General features: G+C 42.4%; 3 protein-coding genes across 6 annotated transcripts in view; 2 read left to right on the forward strand and 1 right to left on the reverse strand.

The window, feature by feature from the left end:
• Nucleotides 1–966: 966 nt before the first annotated feature.
• LSM14A (LSM14A mRNA processing body assembly factor) lies at nucleotides 967–19,839 on the forward strand. 3 transcript variants are annotated; one of them, XM_030282109.4, is made up of 10 exons: nucleotides 967–1,327; nucleotides 8,889–9,052; nucleotides 10,255–10,387; nucleotides 11,341–11,463; nucleotides 12,976–13,152; nucleotides 13,461–13,523; nucleotides 14,120–14,299; nucleotides 15,727–15,898; nucleotides 16,747–16,975; nucleotides 18,042–19,839. In XM_030282109.4, the coding sequence occupies exons 1-10, from the start codon at nucleotides 1,207–1,209 to the stop codon at nucleotides 18,063–18,065; spliced, it is 1,386 nt and encodes a 461-aa protein (XP_030137969.3). In that variant the 5' UTR covers nucleotides 967–1,206; the 3' UTR covers nucleotides 18,066–19,839. The 3 variants fall into 3 exon arrangements, with proteins under 3 accessions (XP_030137969.3, XP_030137972.3, XP_030137973.3); XM_030282113.4 differs by having other exon boundaries at nucleotides 984–1,327; nucleotides 11,344–11,463; XM_030282112.4 differs by lacking the exon at nucleotides 13,461–13,523.
• Nucleotides 19,840–19,843: 4 nt separating this feature from the next.
• On the forward strand, nucleotides 19,844–21,292 carry SS18L2 (SS18 like 2). The gene is made up of 3 exons (XM_030282118.4): nucleotides 19,844–19,989; nucleotides 20,082–20,158; nucleotides 20,748–21,292. Exons 1-3 carry the CDS (start codon nucleotides 19,921–19,923, stop codon nucleotides 20,833–20,835), a joined length of 234 nt encoding a protein of 77 aa, XP_030137978.1. The 5' UTR covers nucleotides 19,844–19,920; the 3' UTR covers nucleotides 20,836–21,292.
• A 742-nt stretch (nucleotides 21,293–22,034) lies between these two features.
• Nucleotides 22,035–25,733, reverse strand: part of GARRE1 (granule associated Rac and RHOG effector 1) — a 59,816-nt gene continuing 56,117 nt past the window's right edge. The window contains exons 13-14 of one of the 2 annotated variants that reach the window (XM_030282103.4): nucleotides 25,230–25,308; nucleotides 22,035–24,806 (exon numbers count right to left, since the gene is read on the reverse strand). In XM_030282103.4, the coding sequence (XP_030137963.4) occupies nucleotides 24,489–24,806; nucleotides 25,230–25,308 (397 nt within the window). In that variant the 3' untranslated portion in view covers nucleotides 22,035–24,488. The remainder of the gene's footprint in view (nucleotides 24,807–25,229; nucleotides 25,309–25,733) is intronic. The other variant, XM_072934499.1, reaches the window with a different exon arrangement.

Raw genomic sequence — 25,733 nt, forward strand, 5'->3', positions numbered from 1 at the left:
TGCGCTTGTCCACTGCCCAAGGGGGTCCCCAGGATTTGCCGCTCAACGACCGGGCCCCTCAGCACCCCAAACCCCCACCACGGCTGCTGTCACTGCCCGGCCACGGCTCAGGGGCTGCGCCAGGGCCGGGCTGCCGAGCGGCGGCACCGGAGCGCCGGGGGCGGCCGGGCCGGGCAGGGCCGAGCGGGGCCGAGCCGGGAGGGTCCGAACGGAGCCGAGTGGTGCCGAACGGAGCCGGGCAGAGCCGAGCGGTGCCGAGCGGGGCCGAACGGAGCCGGGCCGAGCCAAGCGGTGCCGAACGGAGCGGGGCCGAGCTAAGCGGTGCCGAGCGCGGCCGAACGGAGCCGGGCAGAGCCGAGCGGGGCCGAACGGAGCCGGGCCGAGCTAAGCGGTGCCGAGCGCGGCCGAACGGAGCCGGGCAGAGCCGAACGGAGCCGGGCAGAGCCGAGCGGGGCCGGGCCGAGCCGAGCGGGGCCGGGCGGTGCCGAACGGAGCCGGGCCGAGCCGAGCGGGGCCGGGCGGTGCCGAACGGAGCCGGGCCGAGCCGAGCGGGGCCGGGCGGTGCCGAACGGAGCCGGGCAGAGCCGAGCGGGGCCGGGCGGTGCCGAACGGAGCCGGGCCGAGCCGAGCGGGGCCGAACGGAGCCGGGCCGAGCCGAGCGGGGCCGAACGGAGCCGGGCCGAGCCGAGCGGTGCCGAACGGAGCCGGGCGGTGCCGAACGGAGCCGGGCAGAGCCGAGCGGAGCCGGGCGGGGCCGAACGGTGCCGAACGGAGCCGGGCAGAGCCGAGCGGGGCCGAGCGGGGCCGAACGGAGCCGGGCCGAGCCGAAGCTCCGCGCTCCGCTCCCGCCGTCGCGCGCGGGACCCGCCGCCGCGCCACGACGTTCCCGCCCCCAACTCAGCGTCCCCGCCCGTAGCTCTCGCGAGAGTAGCCGCGCTCCCGGCATGCACCTGGTGGGCCGGGCGGGGGGGGCGCTGTGAGGGAAGATGAGGGCGGCGGCCATGTTGGGAGCCGCGGGGTGCGGGCCGTGTTGAGCGCTCCGCTGAGGGCTGTGCCGAGGGTTCCGCTGTGTGGGGAGCGGCGGCTTGGGGCGGCAGGAGGACAGCGCCTACTACGACTAAGGGTCGGGCTTGCTTGGCTGCTTGTGCCTGGCTTAAGGGACCCTCGGCAGCGGCGAAGGGGTGTCCGTGACCGAGAAGCAGCGCCATGAGCGGGGGGACGCCCTACATCGGGAGCAAGATCAGCCTCATCTCCAAGGCTGAGATCCGCTATGAGGGGATCCTGTACACCATCGACACCGAGAACTCCACGGTGGCGCTGGCCAAGGGTAAGACGCGGCCGGCCGGAGGAGCGGGCCCGGCGGGCTCGGGGAGGGGCGGGAGGGGAGCGCGGCCGCAGACGGGACCGAGCGAGGGGCCGGGGCCGGGGCCGCGGCGCTGTCCGGGCGCTGAGGGGCCCGGCGGGTGGCCCGCAGCCTGCGGGGCCCGGCGGACCTCGATGTGAACCCGCTGGGTCCCGGCGGGGCGGCTGCGGGGGAGGTGGGAGCGAGAGGGGCTCTGACTGTGGGAGAGGCGGCGCTGCGAGGCTGCCCCTGTTCCCCGCTCCGGAAAGGGACCCGCGCCGAGAGGAGCCGGGACTGCTCAGAGGTGTTCTGGTGGAGTGCAAGTGTGAAACCCGTGGCGGTGGAAGCGGTCCAGAGCTAGTGCGTGAAAGGCAGTAGGAGGGGGAGGCTAGAAAGAGGTTTTCTTTGCATCGTTAAGAATTTCAGATCTACAGGGTATAGGGCCGCGTATGACTGCGTTGCTCTGCATCTTAGGACGGCAGAGAGCTCGGGTCTGGAGGGAATCCTGAGTGCGGGACTACCGACAAAAACTGAACGCAAGCTGTTAATTTTGGAGGTGTATGGCACAGTATAATTCGAAATGGTACGAGAATGTTATCGGTCAGAAGACACATATGTGTGTATATATATATATATACACACACGCACACACTTATATCTCGAGAAAGAGAAGGGATCTTTGTGAATGTGTAAGAAAGTTAGAAAGACAGGTTTACTGAGAAGAGAGTTGTGGGCAAAAAAGAGAATTTTTGAAACTGGATGTCCGAGGGACTTCAGTGTTTCTCATGCATGATAATTCATTCTCAGCGTAAAACGTTAAGTCAGAACTTTTAATAACTTCTTTATAATATATTCTGCAACACTCAGCATTCTTTTCCTTTACACGTGAAGTCTTGCTAAGTAATCCAAATTCATATGTAAAAGCAGAGAGTCTGTGCAGCCATTAGGTAAGAGGAAGAATTAGTCCTTGTGTAAATGAAATATTTGGCACAGAGAGGATTCCAGAGCTCGGTTCCTGGCCGATAGGAAAGGCTTAACGCCGCTCTGTTCCGTTCTGCACAGCTGCCCCGGGTGCTGGTGCATACCATGTGTTCGCTTTCGCTGGCCTTTGTGGTTATTCTTGTTTGTGCGCTGTGTCACTTTAAGGCCTTCCCTCCTCGCAAGCAACACCCTCCCCCCGTTATTGTTTAAGAAATAGGTTACTCTGTTTTGTAAGTTGTGATACGTGGGCTTTGAAACACCTGACAGTGGATTTGGTAACAGGCTTGCACACTTCACTTACGGGGCAGTTAGCTATCACTATGTGATTTTTAGTTACTTCTAAAGTTGCCTTTAGGTTAAATTGCCTGGCTGGAGTTGTATTATCTACTTTGAAAGGACAGCTGGTTTTGGTTTATACAAGTAAAAGCTGGATATTGTGATTAAGAATAAATGTTCAGAAGTTCCAGTTGCATGCTGTGATTGTTAAGGTTTGTGCAAAAGCACATAGAAAAAGAATCCTATCCTTGAGGACCTTGTCCAAAATTAGACTGATTTAGTGCTGACCAAGGCAATTTTGCATGACTTCTAAAGAGTGGTTAAGTCATGTTGTAGTGTATCTGCCAGAGTGTACATATTTAAGGTACATCAAGCTACAGTTACAAGTCTAATCTACTGTCTTCTCATGGCTCTCATCAGTAATGTAAATCTAAACCATTAAATTTACTTTAATAAAACTTGGCTGAGTTAGCTGAAAAATGTGTATTTTGTAATAGTGTTATGATTCAGAAGAGAATAAACCAGTATTTCTAGACCACATGGAACCAAAAATCTTGAGGTTAACATGGAGCTGCTAACAACCATATTAGACTGTAGAGCAGGTTTCTGTGCTCAATGAGCAGAATGCTCCACTCAGGAGTATTCAGTTTTCTGCAGGTTTAGGCCATTGAATGTATATGATAGTGTATATATGTAAGGTGGCAGGTGTGCTTAAAATTATTGGCCAGGTCTGTTTGTGAAATAAGCAGAACTTGTACTCTAGCTGTGAATATGTTGATTAGGTAATAGTTACCTCTTCTTCTTGTGCTGAATCCAGAGTCAAACCAGAACTGTTTAGGGTGAATCTTGGCCATAAATGTAAATTTTTTTTTTGCCAAAGAGAGACAAAAAATAGCCCCAAAAGACTTGATGCTTTCAGATGCTGAGTAGTGTAGTGTGTGTGACGTGACTGTTCCCTGAATTGAATGCAGGGACCCTTAGCGTTATTTGTATTCTAACTGAAGATGCTGAAATGGTGACATGAAGTGCAGAAGTAGAGGTAGAGTCTGTTCTTGAATTACTACAGATTTGCCCAACCGTAGGATTTGTGTGGGCTAAATCAAAGTCAGAGATTAATCTCATGAAGTTGTATTCATGGAATGCTTTCATTCATCTTAAATTGTTGAGGGTTTCAGACAGAAATGAGGTTTCTGGGTTGCCAGCACAGATTGTAGTCCTTCCTTACTGGGGCAATCTGCTCTAGTTCTCTAATCAGCATTTTGTTTACAACCTGGTGGTCTTTTCACTAAGAGAAACTTGTGGTCTCTGTCTCACAGATAGAGAAAGATAGGAACTGTTAAATATTGAGCATAACATTTTTAATCTAAACTGGAGTCTGATAAGGTAAAGTGATGCATCCTTTCACAAAGTGTGTAAGTGTATAGTTATTTAAATAGCAGGGGAAACACCCATCCATAGTGGATTCCAAACACTAAGCAGGCTGTGCAGACATTTGAGGTTCTTAAATTTTATTGGTGCGTATGTTTTCTTTGGCTCAATAGCTTTTCAGAGATAGTGTCTGGAATCAAAACCCACTCACCTATTGTCAAGTCTCAAGTTAAAATGACTTGAAATGTCCTTCTAATTCATGGTTCTAGTTAACACTTAGTTTTTTAAAAATTCATTATTATTTTTTAAAACATTATTAGGCCCAAGTAATTTAAGATGAGTTTGCAAGCTATGGTTAGTTTTCTTGCTGGAAAATGATTGCTGCTCTACCTGGGGCATTTACAGAATAATCAGAGTGCTTGATCTTAAATGTTGTGGCATTAAAAAGGAGATGTGATCTTTCATATTAGTTATACATAATGCTTTTCTATTTCAAGGCACTGATTTAGAGAGAGTTGTTTTTAATGCAGGTAAGTTGTGTAAGAACAACCATATTGTGTCAGAAAAAGCTTTGTTCCTTCAACAACAGGGAATCCTTAGGAAACTGAGTATAAAAAACAGAATTATATATTGTCTCTGCTATAATGCATCACTTCTCACTTAGCAACTCTTGGACCTCACTTAGCATTTGGGACCATGATAATTGATAGGTACTAATGAACCAGCTTTTGGTTATTTTACGTAGTTAAACTTCTGACATTTTCAACCATCTGTGATAGTGTTGTCCATGGTATAATGACACATCCAAAGGAAAACTTCCCTTTCAGACTTATACAGAACATTATTTGCAGGTGAAAGACTTAAAAATGCAGACAGAGGAAAGTTGAAATCCTGAGCTTGAGCTCATTTGGGGGTGGGAGCAGGAAAGGGAAGGGTTAAATTTCTATAAGTTTTTTTGGAATGTATTATTTAGTCAGTTAAGTAACATGCTCCTTGCATGTCTTGAAGGTTAGGACCTGTGTGCCAAACCAAACTTGGGCACAGTATGTCACAGCAGAAAAATTCCTCTTGTCAAAGCCTGCTCCATCTCCCTGCAAGTAAGGGAATGCAGGCTGAGGTAATTGTTCTGGAGGAATGAGCTGCTGTGGTGTGCAGGCGTCGCAGCATGCTTGCACTGAAAGGCTGTGATGTTTGGAGAGAGGTGGCAGTTGAAATGACTTGTTCACCTGCGGTGGTCTCCTTTTAGTAGTCATGCTCCTCCTGGTGCCTCAGGAGCAGGGAAGAGCTGCTGTCTGTGTGAGGAGTGTCAGTGCTGTGCCCAGGCTGAACTGTCTGTTTGCAGGAATTCACCTTGTGGGGGAGCAGAGTCCCCTTGCTAGCAGCATCTGGAGTCTCACTTCTGATTAACATTCTGCTTAGATTCCCTGTGTTAATCAACGTGTAATGTTATCTATTAACCGACAGGGAAAGTTGCAATATTGCCATTGAATGCTACAGTAGTATAATTCGGTAATGTACAATATCATATAGTAGTAATATCACAGTTAAAATCTGTACAAAAATTTGTTCACAGCACTTTAATATGAAGCTGCTGGAACTACTTGGGCACAAGTATACAGATTAATAGGCTCAAGAGAGTTAGTTATTTTAGCTAGCTACTGACTTGTGTGTATTTACACTGACAAAAAAAAAGTTTGCTTTTAACACGTACTGCTTGTCCTTTTGTTTGCAAGTCCTTAAACCAGCTTAGATCTTTCAAAAACAACAGAAAAAAACAATCCTGAAATAGACAATGTAAAATTAATAGATTTATTGCAGTTGTAACATTGTCTTCCACAAGACAATATTTCTGTGCTTATTTTAATTTCATCTCACTCTTCAGTATTTTGCTCTATATGAGCTACAGCACCCTGTTCTAGAGCAAGGAGATAGTCTGAGGAAATTCCCTAAGAGTCAGAGCTGGATGGAGCTCCAAGTCTGCTGCTGCTCCAATACCTTATGCTTTTGATACTCTGGCAACTTAGTATTTCTGAGTATGAGAAAACGTGGTAACAGCTATTTCTTTCTAAAATCCTGCTATACTGGCCACTTCTGATACTAGACTTCATACTTTCATGAGCTCAGATTGTGTTAAATCCTAACCTAAGCAAGGTAAACGGAAACTGTCAAGGTAAGTATGCCTTTACAATATACAAAAAGTAACTTTCAACTCCTTAACACTATCCTGAAGGACCTGACTGGGGTGGACTCGTTAAGCAGCCCTTCCTAAGATCACTGCCCTCGCAGTTCTGGTTCCTGCTTTAAAAGGAAGTTGGACTTGGAGTGGTTATATTGGTTGCTTGTGGTGAGAGAGCGAGTCTGAATTGCAAATCAGGGGACTTTGCTTACCCCTCTCCAGCAGAGCAAATCTTCATCGGACGAAATTGCGTTTGTATTTTGCAGAAGGCTGTGATAAAACCAGTTTGATTTGGGGCAGGGGAGAAGTAAAGGAAGAGTTAAACTTCAGTAGCAAACTTTAGTAACAAGTCTTGATGTGTTTTATTGTTAAACCATTGGCAACCCTATCAGTGTCTTGAGTTAGACTGCATAGACAGTTGAATCTCTTAAAGATTAATTCTAAATTTTGGCACTGAAAAACTTTTTGATGTTATGGTAATTTCACGGTGTGGAGAAAGACATTGTTTTTTAACATACACTAAAATCCCTTTACTTCTTTCAGCGCGTCAGTAGATTAAAGTCTGGTGGTTCCCTTTTTTTAATTGGTTTAGAGTGGAGAAAGATAATTGCTAGGTGTTAGAACTATTCCTATATGTGTCATGGGACATTAGTATTAATATTAAAATACTTACCTGTGTAGTGTGGCTCTGACTTAACAGAAATACTTTTAAAGCATATTTCTTCTACAGTTCATCAGATTTTCATTTCCATGTAAAGGCAAGATGCACCCCTCCAACTTACTACCCTTTCCCTGTGGTGTTGCTATAGAGTAGTTTCTTTGCTTTATGGAGAGAGTAAAATCTTTTGGTAACTTACTGATCATATTCTGACCATTTTTGTGCACCTTTGTAGAAAAAATGGCTACTAGAGAAATCATTTCAATGTGGGACAGAGAGAAGCAGTACAAAATCAGCTTTGGTTTTACTTACCAATGCAGTAGGTCAAATGATGCATGAAAGTCCAGGATAATTTGTTAGTTATCTGATAAACAGAGTATAAGATGGCCAGAAAGTGAGAGTTGATCCATGGTCAAGATTGTGAAATAGAAGAGCCTGGTGAATAAAAAGCAATGGTATGAATTGACCCAGGAATTCAGATGACCCACTGATAACGTTATTAAGCTACTGTGCGTTACTTTAATTTCTGCAAATTCTTAAGCTCCAGACACGTTTTTTCTGTAGAGGAAAAGAAGACAGATTCCTTTCCTAACAAGGACTGACATTAACTGAACAGTGTGTGCCTTTTTACATTGCTCACACTTTGTAGTACCATTCAGAGCAGACTTTCAGATGCACAGAAACAGAAAAGATAATGAAAATCAGCTCACTGGATGATACATGAACAAAATAATTGTAACTACTTAATGTTATTTTTCTTTGTAGTGTGGGCATGATCTCTCTACCCCTGAATTATGCTTCTTAAAAAGATTTTAATACCTGACTGTTAAGCTCTGTTTATGCAGTATCACAAGAAGCAACAGTGACGGAAGATGGCTGGTGCAGCCTGAGAAATGACTCAGTATCATTTATACATCTCTACGGGAGACTGCTTTTCTTGACTAATGATTCTATGGCTGCAAATAAGTGCCTAATGATGTCTCCAAAATGTTGATGCATCTGAAAATGGAGGGAAATCTAATTCTGGTAAATTAAAGCAAAATACAGTTTCTTTTTCCTCGGCATAACCTGTACCTTGCAAAGCAAACAAACACTTTCTAAAAGGCTGGAGCAAAAACAGTCATGAGGGATTGTTAAAGCTGCTACAAGTTGATGAGAGTGTGATTGAATCTGACTGTCATGATGTTGGGGGTCTGTTTTTTTGTCCTCTCTGGTTTCAATCCGTTGTTTATAGGTTTTGCTTACATAACTAGCCCTTGGAGACAAATCTCTTCCTCAGTTATTTGTTTTATTTGATACTCACCCAGGGTTGGCAGTCTAAGGGTGGGGAAAGTTTCTGAGAGGGCAATGACAGCAAAGTGATGGCATCCATGTACAGTGGTAGTGATTATATGTAGTGCAAAAGGAAGAGCTTGATTGCCTCATTGCTGTGCAGTCAAAAAGCTGTTGGAATTCATTCATACAAGGAATTTAATGTCTTGGTATGGTGCACACTAGGAAGATAGTTATGCCCCAGTGAGTTTACTTAATTTGGCAGAGATCATATGACATATGACCATTACACCAGCACGAAGAAGGCGTTTTGCTTAGGGAACATTGTATATACATACCACAGAATTCTTGTTGTTTTATTAAATTTTGAATCTCTTGAGAAATTAACATTTGATAATTTTTAATATTCCAGATTTTAGTAGTATTAGTGTATTTTTCCTGTTTTGCAAATACAGAATAGGAAGTATGTAAACTCATGTGTTCCTTGATTCATAGGATTGACTTACTAGCCAAAAAAACCTGCCTTGCTGCTTCTCCTTACCCTCACAAAACATTTGAAATATTCAGCATGTAATTAATAGCATAAGTGATGTCTCAGTCTTTTGGCTTGGGTTTTAACTCAGATTTTTTAGCTTAAATTATTGTTTGCCTGAGGAGAGTTGATAATGATAAAGAATATGATGCCTATTCAATAAGGGTTTTTCTCTCAATTAAATTTTATTCTTTTTATTTAAAGCTGTTGGTCTGCAGTATGTTTGAAATCCTTTTGTTGAATGTGGGATGTTTCATTTCTTTCCTCCGTTCCCCCTGTGCAGTTCGTTCCTTTGGTACAGAAGACAGACCAACGGACAGACCCATCCCGCCTCGCGATGAGGTCTTCGAGTACATTATATTCCGTGGCAGCGACATTAAAGACCTGACTGTCTGTGAGCCACCAAAACCTCAATGCTCCTTGCCACAGGACCCTGCTATTGTTCAGGTAAGTCAAAACAGAGCTCTCAATAATTGTTGCTGAAGAAGTAACTTGCTAGCTTAAGTGCTCTCTGGCTGAGTGTTTAAAAACTAAAGTGTTCATCACTGTAAGGTTCACAATCCAATGTGAAGAGCTTTGGAAGGATTTTCTCCTTTCACAGTCTTCAACTGTGAAAATGAATGTTGAAATCTAACTCTAGCACAGTGCACTACATACCAAAGCTGCTGTCATTTCAAAACCAATTAATGACCTTTTGGAGGTCTTGATGCCCTTTTTGAAAGGGACTTGGCTTAGGACACATGGTTCTTGGGAAGATCAGACTTGGTATCAATCAAATGGAGTAGATGCTGAAATATCTCCAGATAATTAGTGGCTTTTGTTTGCTTATTCGTTTTATTTTTGTTTTAATGTTCAACAGTTTTTGCTAACTATTACTTTAAAGTGTTTCATCTAGCTGTGTTTTTAAAGAGGCTTCATACTATGAGGCAGTTATTTGAATAGTGAATACTGGGTTTCTGAGGAGAAAGCAATTTACAACCAGAAGCCTTCAGATTTAATTAGTCTGTCATTTTGTAGTAAACAGACTGATAAATAATTTTCTCAGAAATTTGTTGGCTCTTCGAGTGGGCTTACGGAATATCTTAAAATTATCCCTTAGAGCAAGAGGAAATCTGTTGCTTCAAATGGATGTTGATAATCCCATGTAATACAGTTCATCTGCTTTATCTATTCTATAGGATAAAATTCTTGAATGTCTTATGATGTGCCCTTGCATTTCTCCAAGGACTTTTATTAAATTTGCTGCAATCCCTCTGTCACTGGTAGTGTAGAATGGTGAAATTGCATTACTGTGAACCCCAATAATAGTGATAACCTCAGCCTCCTCCAGTATGCTTGGGTATCTTTTTGTACCTGTGGGGTTTGAAACTTCAAGGAAAAAGATAGGACACTTCCTAAATTTGTCAACAAAGCCTGTATGTGTGTGTTGGACAAGAGAGTCTGGTGTCTGAGGTTATAGGGAAAAGATTGCAAAATTTTGTGTTCTGTTTCTCCAGGTCTGTGATGGTGGAAGGGTAGAAGTGCTTTCTAAGCTGTACATATTGTGAAAATGTTTATTTTAGAGTTTCTACATGTCTAGCCTCATAGATCTATTTCCTAATTTTGGTGTAAATACAAATTTTTGCTAGCGTGTTGTGTTTTGTCTTTAGTCTTCACTAGGATCTTCGACTTCATCTTCGTTCCAGTCTGTGGGGTCCTATGGTCCTTTTGGCAGGATGCCTGCATACAGTCAGTTCAGCCCGAGCCCGCTGGTGGGGCAGCAGTTCGGCGCTGTGGGAGTTGGTAGGTTCACTTTGGTTACCTGGTGTTTTCCTGGGAGTGAAGCTCTCTGTGTGCAGACAGTACTCACTGCTTAGAATTTCATCAGTGTCTTATCCTAAGGCAGATTCAAAGTCTTCCATCTCTGTTGGTTCTGCAGTTTGGCTCCAAAGTAGAGAGTTCTTCATAGTCTTTGCATTTTAAATCAAAATAATGAATTGAGATCTAAACACCTATCTCAGAGGGACCAGTACTCATTACATTTCACAAGCGGTAGAGGCAGCCCCTCCAGAAGCCCCATAGCTGTGCCGTTGGGTTGACCAGGTGCTGTGTACCTTAACTAAGGATTTGGATTATTCAGCAACCACGTGCCAGTGCAATCCTCCAGCTGTTTGTGAGGTGCTAGCTAGGTAGGAAATAGACGCTGGAAGGATTTGTGAGCTACATGGGCTAGTTGCTCCTTTAGACTGCACATTCTCTCTGAGACTCACCAACCAACTTCCTTCATCCCTGACAGTTTATTTCACATTTGGTTTTTCTCATAGGAACTTACTGTCTCATAACTGTTCCAGCAGCAGTGTTACTCCTAGTACTGAAAATGTTATTCATGCAAAAGAAAGGCTGTAGAATTGACTGTAATTTTATATCAATTATTAAGATGTGGCAGTCATATTTTTTCTGAAAAGATCTTAAATGGAAATATATACCAATAACATGTATGGCTCTGTAAGATGACTGTGTTTTGTTAATACTTGCGATGGTGAAGTTAGAAGTGCTCTTTTATTTTTAATTTTAGATTTAAAAAGTCAACATATTAGTCTTACCAGCCTATGTGCATACATCTGTTAGATTAAACTAAAACTCTATGGGAAGGGCAGACTTCTAGAATACTGCCTAATAAAGCTTCACTAATAATTTAGTGCTAATTTTAACAAAAGTCTAAACCAGATTTTACAACTATATTATTTCTTTCGAAGCAGGAGGCTCTTTAACATCTTTTGGAACAGACTCTTCAGGTAGTGCTAACATGTCCCAAAGCACTGCAGTTGGTTCTGCGTTTACAACAGATGCAAGATCACTAAAAACACAGATGTCTCAAGGTAAAATCTTTTTTAGTGACTTCAATCTTTTTTTATGAGTTGTGTCCATGTGGTTTTGGTGGTTGCCAGAAATGCCAGCTGAATTCTCTCATGAAAACACTTGGTATTAAACCCAGGAAACACTGAGAAGCTTTATGTTTGCTCTTTAAATGTGTTTTCTCTGTCTTGGAGTGCTGCAGGTAGTAATCCATGTATTGTTACCCTTAAAGCTGAGAAGTAGGGCTTATTTAAGTGAAATAGTGTTAGCAAACAGTTACACGTGGAAATTCAGTATTTAGTTTTATTAATAACATGGCAGAACTGCAGATACTTGATACTGAGTGAAATGGGAAGTCCATTAGCTTAAATGGAAATGTTGTTAACATTGCTCCTTAAAAACCCAAACCCCATTATTTCCTGCTCTTCCACTCTTCCTTGCTGTCAAAGTGTGTGCTGAGATATAATCCTAATGCTGTTTTTAAATTATGCAGTCATGTTAAAAGGCAAAACACTTACAGCAAACAGGTTTTTTCCCTAAATTCCAGGTGAGATTTGCATACTCATTAGGCGTGTTTCTAGGACCAGTTGAGTGGGTTGCCAAAAATAGGTTCTACTTTGTTGGATTACTTCAAGGGGTAAAAATATGCTGAGCATGTCTTTGTTGAAATAAAAGTTGGGGTTTCTGCAGTTAAAGCCTTACGATTTGTGGACATGTATGACTTATGCTCCAGGTGAGCATACTTTCTGCCACAACATTTCCTGTGGTTTTCTGAGTGTTTGCTTTTACAAATATTTTTTGTCTTTGTCAATTGCAAGTATGGTATGGTTGGATTTATTGTTTTGTTCATGAGCTTTTGTGGGTTTGGTTTATTTTTTGTTTTCCTTTTGTTTTGTAATGAAATAGAACCTTGTTCTTTTACTTACTGGGACTTGAGTTTTATTCTAATTTCTTAGTAGATTTACCTATTTGATGTTATAAACTTATCTGGCTGGATCAATGGCTCCATTGTGGAGGTGCTTCTGCCTGCAAGCCCCTCGTGCTGCATGTGTCCCTGTGTGAGCAGTGCTGTGTGGGGCAGCTCCCACAGCTCCTTTCCCGCGCTGAGCCCAGCCCGTGCTGCTGTCCTGGCACGGGCAGGGATCCTGCAGCAGCGCCCAAGCAGCGTCACAGCTGCCTTTGGGACCAGCCTCTTCCCACTTGGCAGCCCAGGGAGGCAGAAGGAGCATTTTTACCTCCAATCAATGCCAAAGTTTGATTCCACAGATAAATGTATGTCGTTAATGGGTTGGTAGGGATTGGGTGTCCTATCCATTATTTTTTTTTTTAGACTGAGGGAAGGGGCATTCCAAAATATCCTTTATTCTGAATTAGTACTCTGAATTAGTGGATCTGATGGTGCAGAATTATTTTTGAACACAGCTGTCTTGACTGCTAAGGGAGATAAACCTGTCAGTCTAGATTGGTTGAGACCAGTAACTCACCTCTGTTGATGAGAAATAACCCTGTGGGGTTTGGTTTTATTTTTTGCCCAGGTCGTTCAAGCCCTCAGATGGACCATTTGAGAAGGAGCCCCACCATGGAACAAGCTGTACAAACAGCTTCAGCCCACCTGCCCACTCCAGCACCAGTTGGAAGGAGGAGTCCTGTACAAACCAGACCTTTGGTGTCTGCAAGCCAAAAATCCCTAGAGAGCCAAGAGCACAGACGAGGTAGCTTTGGATAGTTTTCATACAGCTTAATTCTTTCCATACACATACAAAGTGCCCTTTTAAAGGGTAGTACAAAGGAATTTTCCTGCTGTCTTACTGCTAGGCTGGCCAGCAGAGGCCTGGATTAGATACATATTTCTTTTTAAATTTAAGCATATATTCTAAATTCCTTTTTTTAAATTTTATGATTTAAACATGTGCTTTACATTTATAGGTTTGGATTTTTTTAAAATCTGAATTATATATACAAAAGTATGATCAAACTACCTAATTGGATAAACAAATCATGTTTTTATTTCCAACTTTAGCTGAAGCACACAAGGTTTCAAGATCAGAAAATGAACTCAGAAATGAAAACAAACGACAAATTGGTAAATCATGTTTTGAGAAATAGCTATAATTGCTTTCAGACCAATAAGTTTTTTTTAAATTTTTTAAAATACATAAATTATTTCACATTCTGCTTTGAGAGGATAACAACTTTGCATCGAGCCAGAAGAATACAAGCAAATGAAGTCAGCATTAAAGAGAAAAATCTTTTATTGTTGTTTTATACTTAAACAATCAATTTAAATAAAAATAGAAATCAAGTATATGTTTCTATAATGGCTTTATAAACATCATAGTATGAAATAAAAGCCTTTCTAGAAAAATATTTGACTGAAAAGCCACTAATATTTTAACTTGTCATTAAAAGCTTTTGGAAGACTTCTAGTGAGTCTTTTAACACACAAATTTAGTACGGTTATTCTTTCTGTGTCACTGTCATTGTTACTGTGAGTGAATTTACAAATTACAAGCTGCTCTGATGGCACTTTAAACAACAGACATTTTCTTCCTGCATTTCTGAAGTCCCAATCTGTTACCTCAGGAATTAGAAAGTAAACCAAAAACAAAACACCCTCCACCATCCTCAGAGAAAAGCCAGTCCGCAAAGCAAAACCAAACAAAATTTCCCTCTTTTCAGTTCCAGGTGCACCTGCAGTACGGAGAGGCCGTGGAGGTCACAGAGGGGGCCGAGGAAGATTCGGTATTAGGAGGGATGTTCCAATGAAGTTTGAGAAGGACTTCGACTTTGAAAGTGCAAATGCACAATTCAATAAGGAGGAAATTGATAGAGAATTTCATAATAAACTTAAATTAAAAGGTAAAACAATTTTGGCTTTAGATTTGAGCATGGAAAAACTGTGTCTTGCTGTTTTGACCCTTCCTTGGAGAACAACTCTTGAAAGGCATATAGTATTAAGTCTTGTTTGCAGTCATTAAAAAATAAATTCACAAACCAATTAATAAGTAATCATATGTTAATTAAATACTTGGGTCACTGTTTGAGTTTTTAATTAATTTTAACTAGCAGATATCATCTGTGAAGTTCCAACAAGTCTCTTAAATATGCAGATTTCTTACCCAGAAGTCCAAATTATGTTTATTACTTTAAAGTTCTGTAAAGGATGCAATAAAAGAAAATTCATGTTGTAGGTTTGCAATTATTAAGCCAAAATTATAATGTCAATTATAGACCAAAAGCAAAGGAGTTTGGGATCAGAACTTCATTGTAGTATGTAGGAGAGCTTGTTTGAAAGTTTCTGGCATTTCCTTGCTTTTATCCTTTTCCAGAGGAACACAGGAGTAGTTAAAAACCATGCTGCCTGCATTCATTTTCTAGCAGGCTTCTGTTTTGATTACCTCATTCTCTTGTGACCAGCCACCTGTTTGTTACACTGCTGCTACTATTTTTGGACAAAATTGCTGTAGGTTAATACAGTGAGTTCCCCATTTCAGTGAATGATTGGCTAAAAGGTGGGAATAAATGGCCAGATTTCAATGTAGAGTAGAAACACCAGTTGAGTCCCAGAAGATCTGCCCTGTGGTGCTCACCTGTCTTTTTGGATCATTTTTCAATCCGTTGATGGTGTGCTGTTGATACTGTTTTTTCAGTATAATAAAGCGAAAAGGGAACACTAACCATAAATAGCTATAGAAACGTTTTGAGTGCGGTAGTTCTTGTGTGTGGTGTGGAAAGATTCAGCTGGTTATCTTGAAGTTTATGGACAGCATCATGGAATTTAAGGTGTAGACATTTAGGAATGAGATTTGAAGATAGTAATAGCTGCTGGTGTTGAACTGTCAGCATTGTTTTCAGTGCTAGTTAAAACACTGAATTGAACTTGAGACAATATTAGGAAATAAATATATTATAAAGTCAGTATGCTGGCCCTGCTTCTCAAAGGAGATGACAGCAAAACTAGAAGACAGATGACAACAGGGATGAACAAAACCATGGGATGGCTTTTAGGAGGATTCACTGAAGGAGGCTCTTAAGCCCAGGAAGGAGGTAGCTGAAGAGAGAAGAAAATAGATGGGTATCAAGTCTGTTCTGCTGCAGGGTTTTTTGGTAACTTAACCCACAGGAAGCATAGAAACCTCCAGACAGCAATGCATCCTACTTTATATGTCAAATTATTTGACTTCCACATTAAATTATATTTGTAGCATTCAGTATAGTTCCTCTCTGATTGGGAATAACTTAACAGTGCTGGTTTTTTAGGCTTCTGTTTACTTTTTATTTTCCAGAAGATAAACTTGAGAAACCAGAGAAGCCTGTAAACGGAGAAGACAAAGGTGATTCAGGTGTTGATACCCAAAATAGTGAAGGGAATGCTGATGAGGAAGATCCACTTGGACCCAATTGCTACTATGACAAAACCAAATCCTTTTTTGATAACATTTCCTGTGATGACAATAGGTATGGCCTGCAAGGAGAAGCTTGTTAGTCTGCTTTATGCATGTTTATATCATAAGGTACTGTCAGTGGTACTCATTACAATCAACTCTGAATCAAAAGTGATTAGAACTTATTTCCACATGCAGCTGGCAAAAATAAAATGGAAATAAGAAGCACAAAATTTCTTTGTGGGCAAGTGCAATATGGTCATAGGAAGGTATTTTAAGTGTTTTAGAGCCATGCTTTTAGAACTTAATGCACAGGCTCTAGTGCATAAGAGTAAAGTATATGCTAAGATTTACTAAGATGTGGAGGGGTTTGTTTGTTTTGCTTTGCTGCTAAATTAACACTTCAGTTAAAACAATTATGACCCTGTTGTGATAATGGTTTCTAAGCAGATTACATAACTGTCTCAGCCAGTAGTGTTGTTCAAATGGGCAGATAGCATTTCAGGAAAATTAAAGCTTATCTTTTGCTGCTGCCTTTTTATTAGACACGATGATGTGGATTGCTGACCTATTTTGACTTGCAGGAGGGGGAGGGGGAGTTGGTTGTACTCACAGCCAGATAAACTAACATCTGTAACTGTAAACTGTTTCTTGCTTCAAATGATACTGTGTGCAGAGGCTGCAGTGTTCTTTTCAATATGGTAAACTCTTGGAGCGTTATTAATATCTAACTAATGACTCTGTACCGTATTCCTTCTTGATGAGTCCAGTGAGCTGTGGCAGACACCTGGGTTCTTGTGGAAGGGATACTGTGGAGATTTGCCATGTGATTAATGTATTGTTTTTAACCTCACGGGCTGTTGGCAGCTCTCCCTTCCTTCCCAAGCGTTTCTCAGCGCTCTGTGTTGTTCTGTGCTGCAGGGAGCGGCGACCCACCTGGGCCGAGGAGCGGCGGCTGAACGCCGAGACCTTCGGCATCCCCCTGCGCCCCAACCGCGGCCGCGGCGGCTACAGGGGCCGGGGCGTCATCGGCTTCCGCGGGGGCAGAGGCCGGGGGGGCGGCCGGGGCAGCTTCCCCGCCCCCCGCGGCTTCCGCGGCGCCTTCCGAGGGGGCCGTGGAGGCAGGGAGTTCGCTGACTTTGAATATAGGGTAAGGTGCGCTTCGTGCTGCTCTGACCCAGTCCTGCGTTCTGGGAAAGGAGTGGCCAGGACCTCCTGCTTTTACATTTGGTGCTCAACTAGAACTTCTTGAGCGGTATTTTTTGCAGGGGCTCTGAGTAGTTTTTTGGAAGTCCGTTAATGCTGAAATTTTAGTTAAGTGGCGTCATTTTACTATTAACAACCAAAACCAAAAATTGCTTTTTGTCACATGCCCTTGAGTAGCTATTTGATAGCTGGTATTGGGGAGGAGAAGAAAAAGAAGGGGAAAAAAAGTTCTACTGATTGAATGCACATGTTAGAGATGTAACTTTCAAGCATTTTTCCAAGCAATATTGTAAAGTATAAAGAATGAGAACGAATAATTTAACTTGCTTCCATTGTGCAACAAACTTCTGAATTGTTCGTGAATGAGTTGGCACAAATCTTATAGACTGGTGTACTGGTTAGGATCAGTAACAAAGACAGCTATCCAGATTGGTTCGGATAAACTAGGCTTTTAGAGTTCTGACAGGGACAGAACAACAACTTCTGCTACTTTACTGCATGAGCAGTTAGAGTTTTGCAAACAAGAACCTCTGATTATTTTTTAATAGAAATTTTAATATTTTTAAATGAAAAAAATGGGGGGTACATCACAGCACATTTCTCTCTGTAGTGAGACATCCCTCAGCTGTTCCATTATTAGTTTTCAACAGTTAGTCTTATGACTTTAAGAAACTTTGGGTAGCTGAACGTGAATGGAAATGAGGGATTGAAGATCAGCAGTTTGAATTTCTGAACAAGAGTTTTGCTGCCTTCCAGTTGAGTAGGAGGTGGTGTAAGGGCTGAGGATTTGTGCTGTGCTTTGTATTTGGAGTGATGAGCTGCTCTGCTCAGTGCCAGACTGAGGGGGTTTGACCAGATGCCAACCTGATCTCCTCTGGAGGTCTCCTTTCTGCTGCAGGACACGGGGAGCAGCCAGCACAGCACAACTGCTCCCAGGGCTGTTGCCCAGATTAGTTTGTAGGGTTTGTTTTACAAAATGAATTTTAACACTGTGCTTTTGTTTTCTCTAGAAAGACAACAAAGTTGCTGCGTAGTCTACAAGAAAGCTACAAACCAGCTGAACTTCTAGATCTTCTTGAATCAGAGAATTAGTTTTGATCTCTGCAAAGAATGAAGTTAATTTGCTGTATACTTGTCACCAGCACTGGGATTTAACTATTTAATTTCAAAGGGGTGTAATGCAGTTACTTTTGAGAAATGGCCATCTTTGAAAACAGTAAGCATTAAATATATTTGAGACAGAAGGATAAGTAATTTCTTATGTATAGTTAATTATAAGCAGTACTTCGATGGAGTTTTAAGTATTTTTTCATCACTGAAAGGATTTTTCTTATTACTAAACTGTATTTGATAATTGCTTCAAGTTGTAAGGACATTGGTATGCAGAAGGCCGTCGATACTGTGAGTGTTTTGACCCACCGAAGGTTGTTTTTTGGAATTCCTGTAAAATCCCTTTTGAGGTAGTTGTTCTTGTATCAACTAGGGTGCTGGACAGTAGAAAACTTGCTTTGTCAGTCAGATATGTACACACAGTAAATACTGTTTCTTAGGCAAAGGAAAGTTTTTATATAGTTGTAAAATTCCATTATATCCCATTGCCAAAGAAACATTACAAACTTTGTATAGCTGTATAAAAAGCAACTAATTTTTTAAAGAATAAACATTTTTAAGTCGGTAAACATACTGTTATTGCAGAAAGTTGATATGCTGAAGAACACTGAATTAGTTGGTTTTTTTTTCTTTAGCAGCTTTTCAAGCTTAAATGTTTGATTTTATATTTGGACTATATTGAAGTTTTGAAAATGTTCTTCCATTACACAAAACTGGATACACGCTTCACTGCTCTTGCAAGAATTTGATTGTGTAGTTTCTGGCATATCACAGGATTTGACCAAGTTAAGGAGATATTTTCAAAAAAAGGAGAAAAGGAATTTTCATATGTCAAGATTTGCAATTAATTTTATTTAGTGAGAAATATTAACTTTTTTTAATAAAGGACCAGGCACATGAGTTGATGATTCTCTTGGAATGCCTGGGATAAAAGTCTGTCTCCATTTATCAATTCTTGAAAAGTTAACTTTGTTGTAATACCTGTAGACATGAGCAATTTAAAGAATTCTTAGTGTTTGAAGTTGTTTGCATTTTGATAGACCGTAGCTTGGAGACATTGAGACTCTGGTTCTAACACCACGAAGTCACAAATGACAGTAGGGACTTTTTGCCAATTCTGGATAACTAGTTGCAACTTTCTGATATGCTGAAATAGAAACCTGGTCATTTGTGTCTGTGTATGTATATGAAGGCCACAGGAATAAAGGGATCCAAAGATTACATCACTTTGATCTAATTTGCTGATTTTTTTTTTTTTTTTTACTTCAGAATGTTCAGTGGTGATAAAGATGTGAAAAACTGCACTGTTGAAAAATTGGAATATTTAAAAGTGGTTGATAGAATCTTAATTTTATAACTTTTGTATAGCACTACAAGGAAGTATTTTGTAATTGGTTTCCTTATTAAGGTCAAGTATTTGACAGCTGTAGAAGTTAGATAATATTGTTTAGTAATGTTTTTGCATGTTTAACAACTGCCTTTTGGGATCCACAAGTCACGATTCTGAGCACCTGTTGAGATTTTTGACCGTAGAGGCAAGTGCTGTCCTGTTGCAATAACTCTTTACTGTCCGAGGTGTTCCAGCTGTAAATAGCCGGGCCGGGAGCCGCGGGCGGGGGCATCCCCTTCGTGGCCCCGTCCCGCCCGGCCGGGCTTTCTGTTTTTTATTTTAAACCAGAATAAACTGTTGGTACAAGCGCTCGGCGGCCGCTGTTTGTTGGGCGGGGCGGGGCCGGGCGCAGCGGCGCGTGCGCGGGCGGGGCCCCTCAGAGCGGCGCCATGTCCGTGGCGTTCGTGCCCGAGCGGCTGCGCGGCGCGGCCGAGGTGAACCAGGACACGCTGCAGCGGGTGAGCCGGGCCGGGCCGGGCCGGGCCGGGCTGGGCTGGGGCGGGCCGGCACCGAGCGGCCGCGGCGGGTCTGACTGTGCTTTCTGCCGCAGCTGCTGGAGGAGAACGACCAGCTGATCCGCTGCATTGTGGAGTACCAGAACAAGGGCCGCGCCACCGACTGCGTGCAGTGAGTGACCGACGTGGGCGGGCGGGGCGCAGCGCTGGGGCCCGGGTGTGGCAGCGGGGGTGAAACGCGGCTCCAGCTCCTGGGGCTTTCCTGCTGCTACCAGGGAAATGCGTTTGGGCTGACAAAGGGGTTTCCCCAGAATCGTTTTCAGAGACGGGTAAAGCACAGACGGCCCCTGCTGCCTCGCTCAGGGTGTTCGCTCAGTGCGGGTGTGACGGCCGCTCTGCCCTCCCCGCCGTGTGCGGCACACCGAGCGCTGGCACAGCCAGACGGCGGCCCGGCCGCAGCTGCTCCGAGCAGCCCGGCGGGCACTCGCTCCTCTCCTGCTCCGCTGCCCTTCTGCGCCTTTCAGCGCTGCGAGCTCAATGTCCACTTCCCATCGAACTTGGGTAGTCGCACATGCTCGGCTACCGAGTGCAGCTCAGCGCTTTGTACCGGGCTTCAGAATAAGAACACTAAATTTCCCCTGATTTATTCTAGTTTGCTTTTTTTCCCTAACTGCAAATATTGATCAGAGTATACGAATGGAAGTATGGGTAGTTGTCTAGAAAAGAACGTCTCCCAGATGCTGTGTTTCCTCCTTTCCTAGGTACCAGCACATCCTGCACAGGAACCTCATTTATTTAGCTACAATTGCTGATGCCACTCCGCCCAGGACGCAGAAGCCTGTAGACTGACTGCGATACCTGGACATGAGCAGTGCTGCTTTCAGACACTGTAGAAATAGTTTGGAGTCCCACTTTGAAAGCCAAGAAAGTGTAGGTTTGAAAAAAGCAGATTAAAAAGTGATCTCTACTTCTGTGTTTGAAATGTGAATGTAGTTTTCAGTGTAGTATTAGGCCAGCTTTTCCCCTGTTACTTTAACTAACACAGCTTAAGAATGATAATTAGCACATTCCCTTTTCCCTCAGAAAAACTCCAGTGTACTTCTGGGAAGAGCCTGGTTGTGAAGACAGCACTAAGGGAAGCAGAGCCCATTTCATGAGTAAGGTTCTATAATAACAAGGTAAATGTTACTCTAGGTGACTCCTACCTCCAACATGATGAAGTTGGGCATATGTTCCATATGCAAAAGCAGTAGACTCTTGTATCCTGTATCAGAACAATTGTGCTAAATAAACTGAAGATGTTCAAGTTCTAGTATATTCTGAATTAATATACTACATGAACAAAAGAGCAGCTCCATGCTTTAGTCAAACAGAAATGTTAACTTTCCAAGGACTGGTGGGACTGCCACACCACTCGGCAGTTACATTTAAGGCAGAAACCAAGCCATTATTTTAGAAGCTTTTGCCCAAGTTTACTAAGGCTTTTTCTCCATGTTTGAAATGCTCTGTAAACAAGTCAATTCTTGCATAATCAGAATGGGTTCATGTGCTTCCTGGGTACTGTCAGCGCTGCTGGCCAGCTGCATGCACGTGTGCTCCTATCCACTAAGGAAGAAAGCTGCTTTGCACACCCTGCATACAGCATTCCAGTGCCACAAGTAACACACACTAACCTCACAGCCCTGATCACAGCAGGGAGGGGGACAGAGTTTACTTTTTGCTTACTACCATCAAAGTTATTGACTCTCTGATTTCTAAAAATTAGAGTAATGTGATTTTGGCAATGCTTACCTGCGCTACTGGTTCAAAGACCCTGGTGAGGCATTGTCTGTACCACATTCTTCTGTGACATCACTTGAGAAAGCAGCTTTAAAGATTGGACTGTGCATAAAGTTCATTTTTATATGATAGAGTCAGTAAGTAGGCAGTTGACAATTTTCAAACTGTTAAATAATCCCATGTTAATGTAATAAGATCTTTGTTTACAAACTGAAGTTACAGTTTAAGGTGCTGCTCATTTTCAGCAAGGTGCATATTTTAAACAGGTATGACCTATTAAATGTATATCTTTAATAAAGCAAATAGTTTACTTTTACAGAAGCTTTAAAATACAAACTGTACAGTTCCAGTTCAGAAGCGTTAGCTATTCACAAGAAGCACTGCAATAAGGGTAAGTTAACTAAGCACCAAACCCTTGCACTTGGCAGTGTAAGTGAAGTTTAAGGGCAAGACTCATTTGCCAAGTGCAACAATTCTTAAAATTGCCAGTGTTCAGAACAATCGGAAGCAAAGGACAGAGTAGCACCCACATGGTCAAAATGCAGACAAACTTTCTTTGTTTTCACAATTCACTTATGTAGGTCCAGAAACTTGCCAGCATTTGTAATTATGAATAAACTGCAAAAACTATAGCAATCATTTTGGCACTTATTAGAAAAAAGGTCAAAATTAAGTTGATTTCATTAACTTCCATTTTGGTCTTAGTATGAATAACCAAGTAAGTACAGCCAAATTTGGGATTTAATATTAGATCTAAACAACAAGATTTAGGAAACTCAAAACCATTCATGAAGTTAAATAACCACTAACATTTTCAGTGGAAGGTTTTCAAAATTATAGTAATACAGACCATTAACAATTTACAGACAGAAGCCACACTGATTGTGCAAAGCACATTACTGTAAAAAGTCTATGTACAGCAAACAAATCTTTGTAAACATGGTAAGTATGAAGTTTCAGAAAACATGGTGACAATATCATAAATACAGGCAACATTGGCATCCTCAAACAGCACAAAAGGTAACAATCTGGGCCTGCAAATAGAGCCCGTCACCATACAAACAAAAAAGGTGGATGGGTTTTAAATACCCAAATGTTTAATCGTTTTAGTGTTGTGTGTACTTTTTATTTTTATATATATATGTATATATATATAATGTATTTATTTTTTGGTATCTTCAGATATAGATGTACTTAGTTTGTAAAACCAAAACCAAAAAATGTGCTTTATCTTCATTGAAAATTATGTAGTTAGAACTAATAACCCATTTTACTAGTAGTTAACATATTAGAATGATATGACTTAAGAAAAATACAAAAATAAGATTAATACTGTCAAAACTCTTATACCAGAAAATATTGTGGTTTTTAGACTCTTTCAAAGATGAAATATGAAAATTTAAATAAGCTCTAACTATATAAAGAATCTTCTGTAATCTCAATTCATATACAGTGGGATAGGTATACATATATTTACCACTGTTCTTGAATTTGTAAGCACCAGTCACTCGCCCCGATCCACTTTGGTTGGAAGATTATTCCTAATTCCACAGGTTCACTTATTGGCACATACTGACTGCAAATAATTACTTTATCCTTTTAAAAAAAATAATGTTCTTTTAACTAACTGCTACCCCACATTTCAGTTTTAGTATCTTCTGAGCCAGCTCACAATTTTTAATCAACTGTAGCATCTGAAATAAGACTTTAAATAAATGCAAGTAGTCTCTTAGCCTTTGCTTTCACAAACTGTGGGAGCACCGTGTGGATAATGCCTTTGGCCAAATGCAGCCACAGGACACAGGTGTGAGAACCAGGGTCCCACTGCCCACACAGGTGTGTGAGAACCAGGGTCCCACTGCCCACACAGGTGTGAGAACCAGGGTCCCACTGCCCACACAGGTGTGTGAGAACCAGGGTCCCACTGCCCACACAGGTGTGTGAGAACCAGGGTCCCACTGCCCACACAGGTGTGAGAACCAGGGTCCCACTGCCCACACAGGTGTGTGAGAACCAGGGTCCCACTGCCCACACAGGTGTGTGAGAACCAGGGTCCCACTGCCCACACAGGTGCCATCTATGTCAAGCAGCTCAGGTAATGTTGAAGACACAAGGCTGAGTGGTTCTGCTGATCCTACAGCAAGGAAACTGCCACAAAACTCCGTTTTGCAACTGTTTCTGCAGCAGTTCCCAGATGAACTCACTTGTGTAGCACAGGAAAAGCTGCTGTTGCACTTCATTTTAAAAAAGCTGCCCACGGGCTGTAATGGAGAATACAAAGGTTCTACAGCTTGTCCTTTATAAATTTAAACACAGTGTTGAGCAAAGTGACCACTATATATTTGCTTCAACATATTCAATGTGTTTCAGTAAGATGTTTTAACTATAAATCTATATGAAAAATAGCTATAAAATACAGTGTTTCTTGTATGGTAGTCCTTCAGCAGTTCTTTTTAGAAAAAAAAAATGTCTTGAAAGTAAAGGCAATTACACATTTTTAAAAGCATTTCTACATCACAGTTTTGGGCTGTTTCATGTACACCAAACATATTGGCCATTTTTGCTCAGCACTGTAACTCAGAATCCAAGAGTTTGTCTATGTCACCCAAACCCCCTCAATCCCACACCAAGAGAGAAACAGGATATAGCCAACACAGCACTGTGAATCAAAGTAACGTAATTTTCATTTGGCCCTGGGCTGCATTTTCCAGTACCAAGAGCAGTTAGTACTGGTGCAGGTAAGATGGTCTGCGCTCGTGCTTTACTGGGAACGATTTGAAGCCCTTGTTGATCTGTTTGTGCTGGGAAGCCTGTTGGGATTGCTGCTGCTGCTGCGCGTAGGCGAAGCTGGAGGAGAGGCCGGCGGCCGGGGCGCAGTCGCTGGCCCACAGGGGCGACTGCAGCATCTGCATGGTGTCGCTCCACTGGCTCACCGAGCTGCTCATGGGGTACAGGGCCGCGCTCTGGCTGGGCAGCGTGCTCGGCACGGAGGATGTGTGCTGCCACGGGGCCTTGGGAGGCCAGGTTTTGGTCTTGTTATCCTGAGAACACAAAATGAGTTGGGGGTGCTTTCATTTAATAACAGAATGCTGCTTTTTGGAGACAAGACTTAACACACCTTATCACCTTCTTGAGGTATTTTCACAAGATTAGTTTATTATTTGAAAGCCAAACTGATGCATACTGATAACACTCTTGAATTCTTAAAAAAAAACCTGTTAAACATTTGCTTCAGCTTGATGCACAGTGGCCCCACTGAAAGGGAAAAAGCAAATTATTTCCACTTTTAGTATATTAAGCTTGGTGACTGACAAAAGCATCTCATGTGTGCTTGAGTGCAGATGGTTTAGCTTTTCACTGAAGTAAACAATCTGGAGATACAGATGCTTTTCCAGCTGACTGCCTCACAGAGACCCACCGCAAATGCCAGCAGAAGGGACCAAGCAAAGCCACGCTGAGCTCACCTGACTGCGGTCATCTGCTGCAGAGAGGAGTGGGGGCGATGGCAGCGTGCTGGGCTCCTGTTCACCACTGCTGTGTTTTCTGCCCAGAAGGAGAGAGACATTTACTTTTTGGTTTTAAACGAGTCACCCTCATTAATCTGCCACTGGCACAGATCAGCCTGCCTACAGTACTGTTTTCAGAAACATCCAGTTTAATGTACTTGTTATTCAGCACAGGTAAAAGCAACAATACATAAATTGTTAGGGACATAACAATGCAGTGGTTCTTGGAGCTACAGCTTCAACATTTTTGTAGAGGTGACAGGAAGCTGGGATAGACTTTTGCCCACATTCAAGAAATCTACCAGAAATTGTGTTTTTTCTTCTGTTACCTACTCTTGTGCCTAGGCTTCTTTTGGGTTTTTAAAGTATCTTTTCTGAAATAACCTTCTATATAAGACAAAAGACTAGTTGAGGAAGTGAAACATCTGCTGAAGCACAGTTATTTTACTGAAGAAAAATGTT

Source organism: Taeniopygia guttata, chromosome 11 (genome assembly GCF_048771995.1).
Source record: "Taeniopygia guttata chromosome 11, bTaeGut7.mat, whole genome shotgun sequence".
NCBI classification, from domain to species: Eukaryota; Metazoa; Chordata; class Aves; order Passeriformes; family Estrildidae; genus Taeniopygia; species Taeniopygia guttata.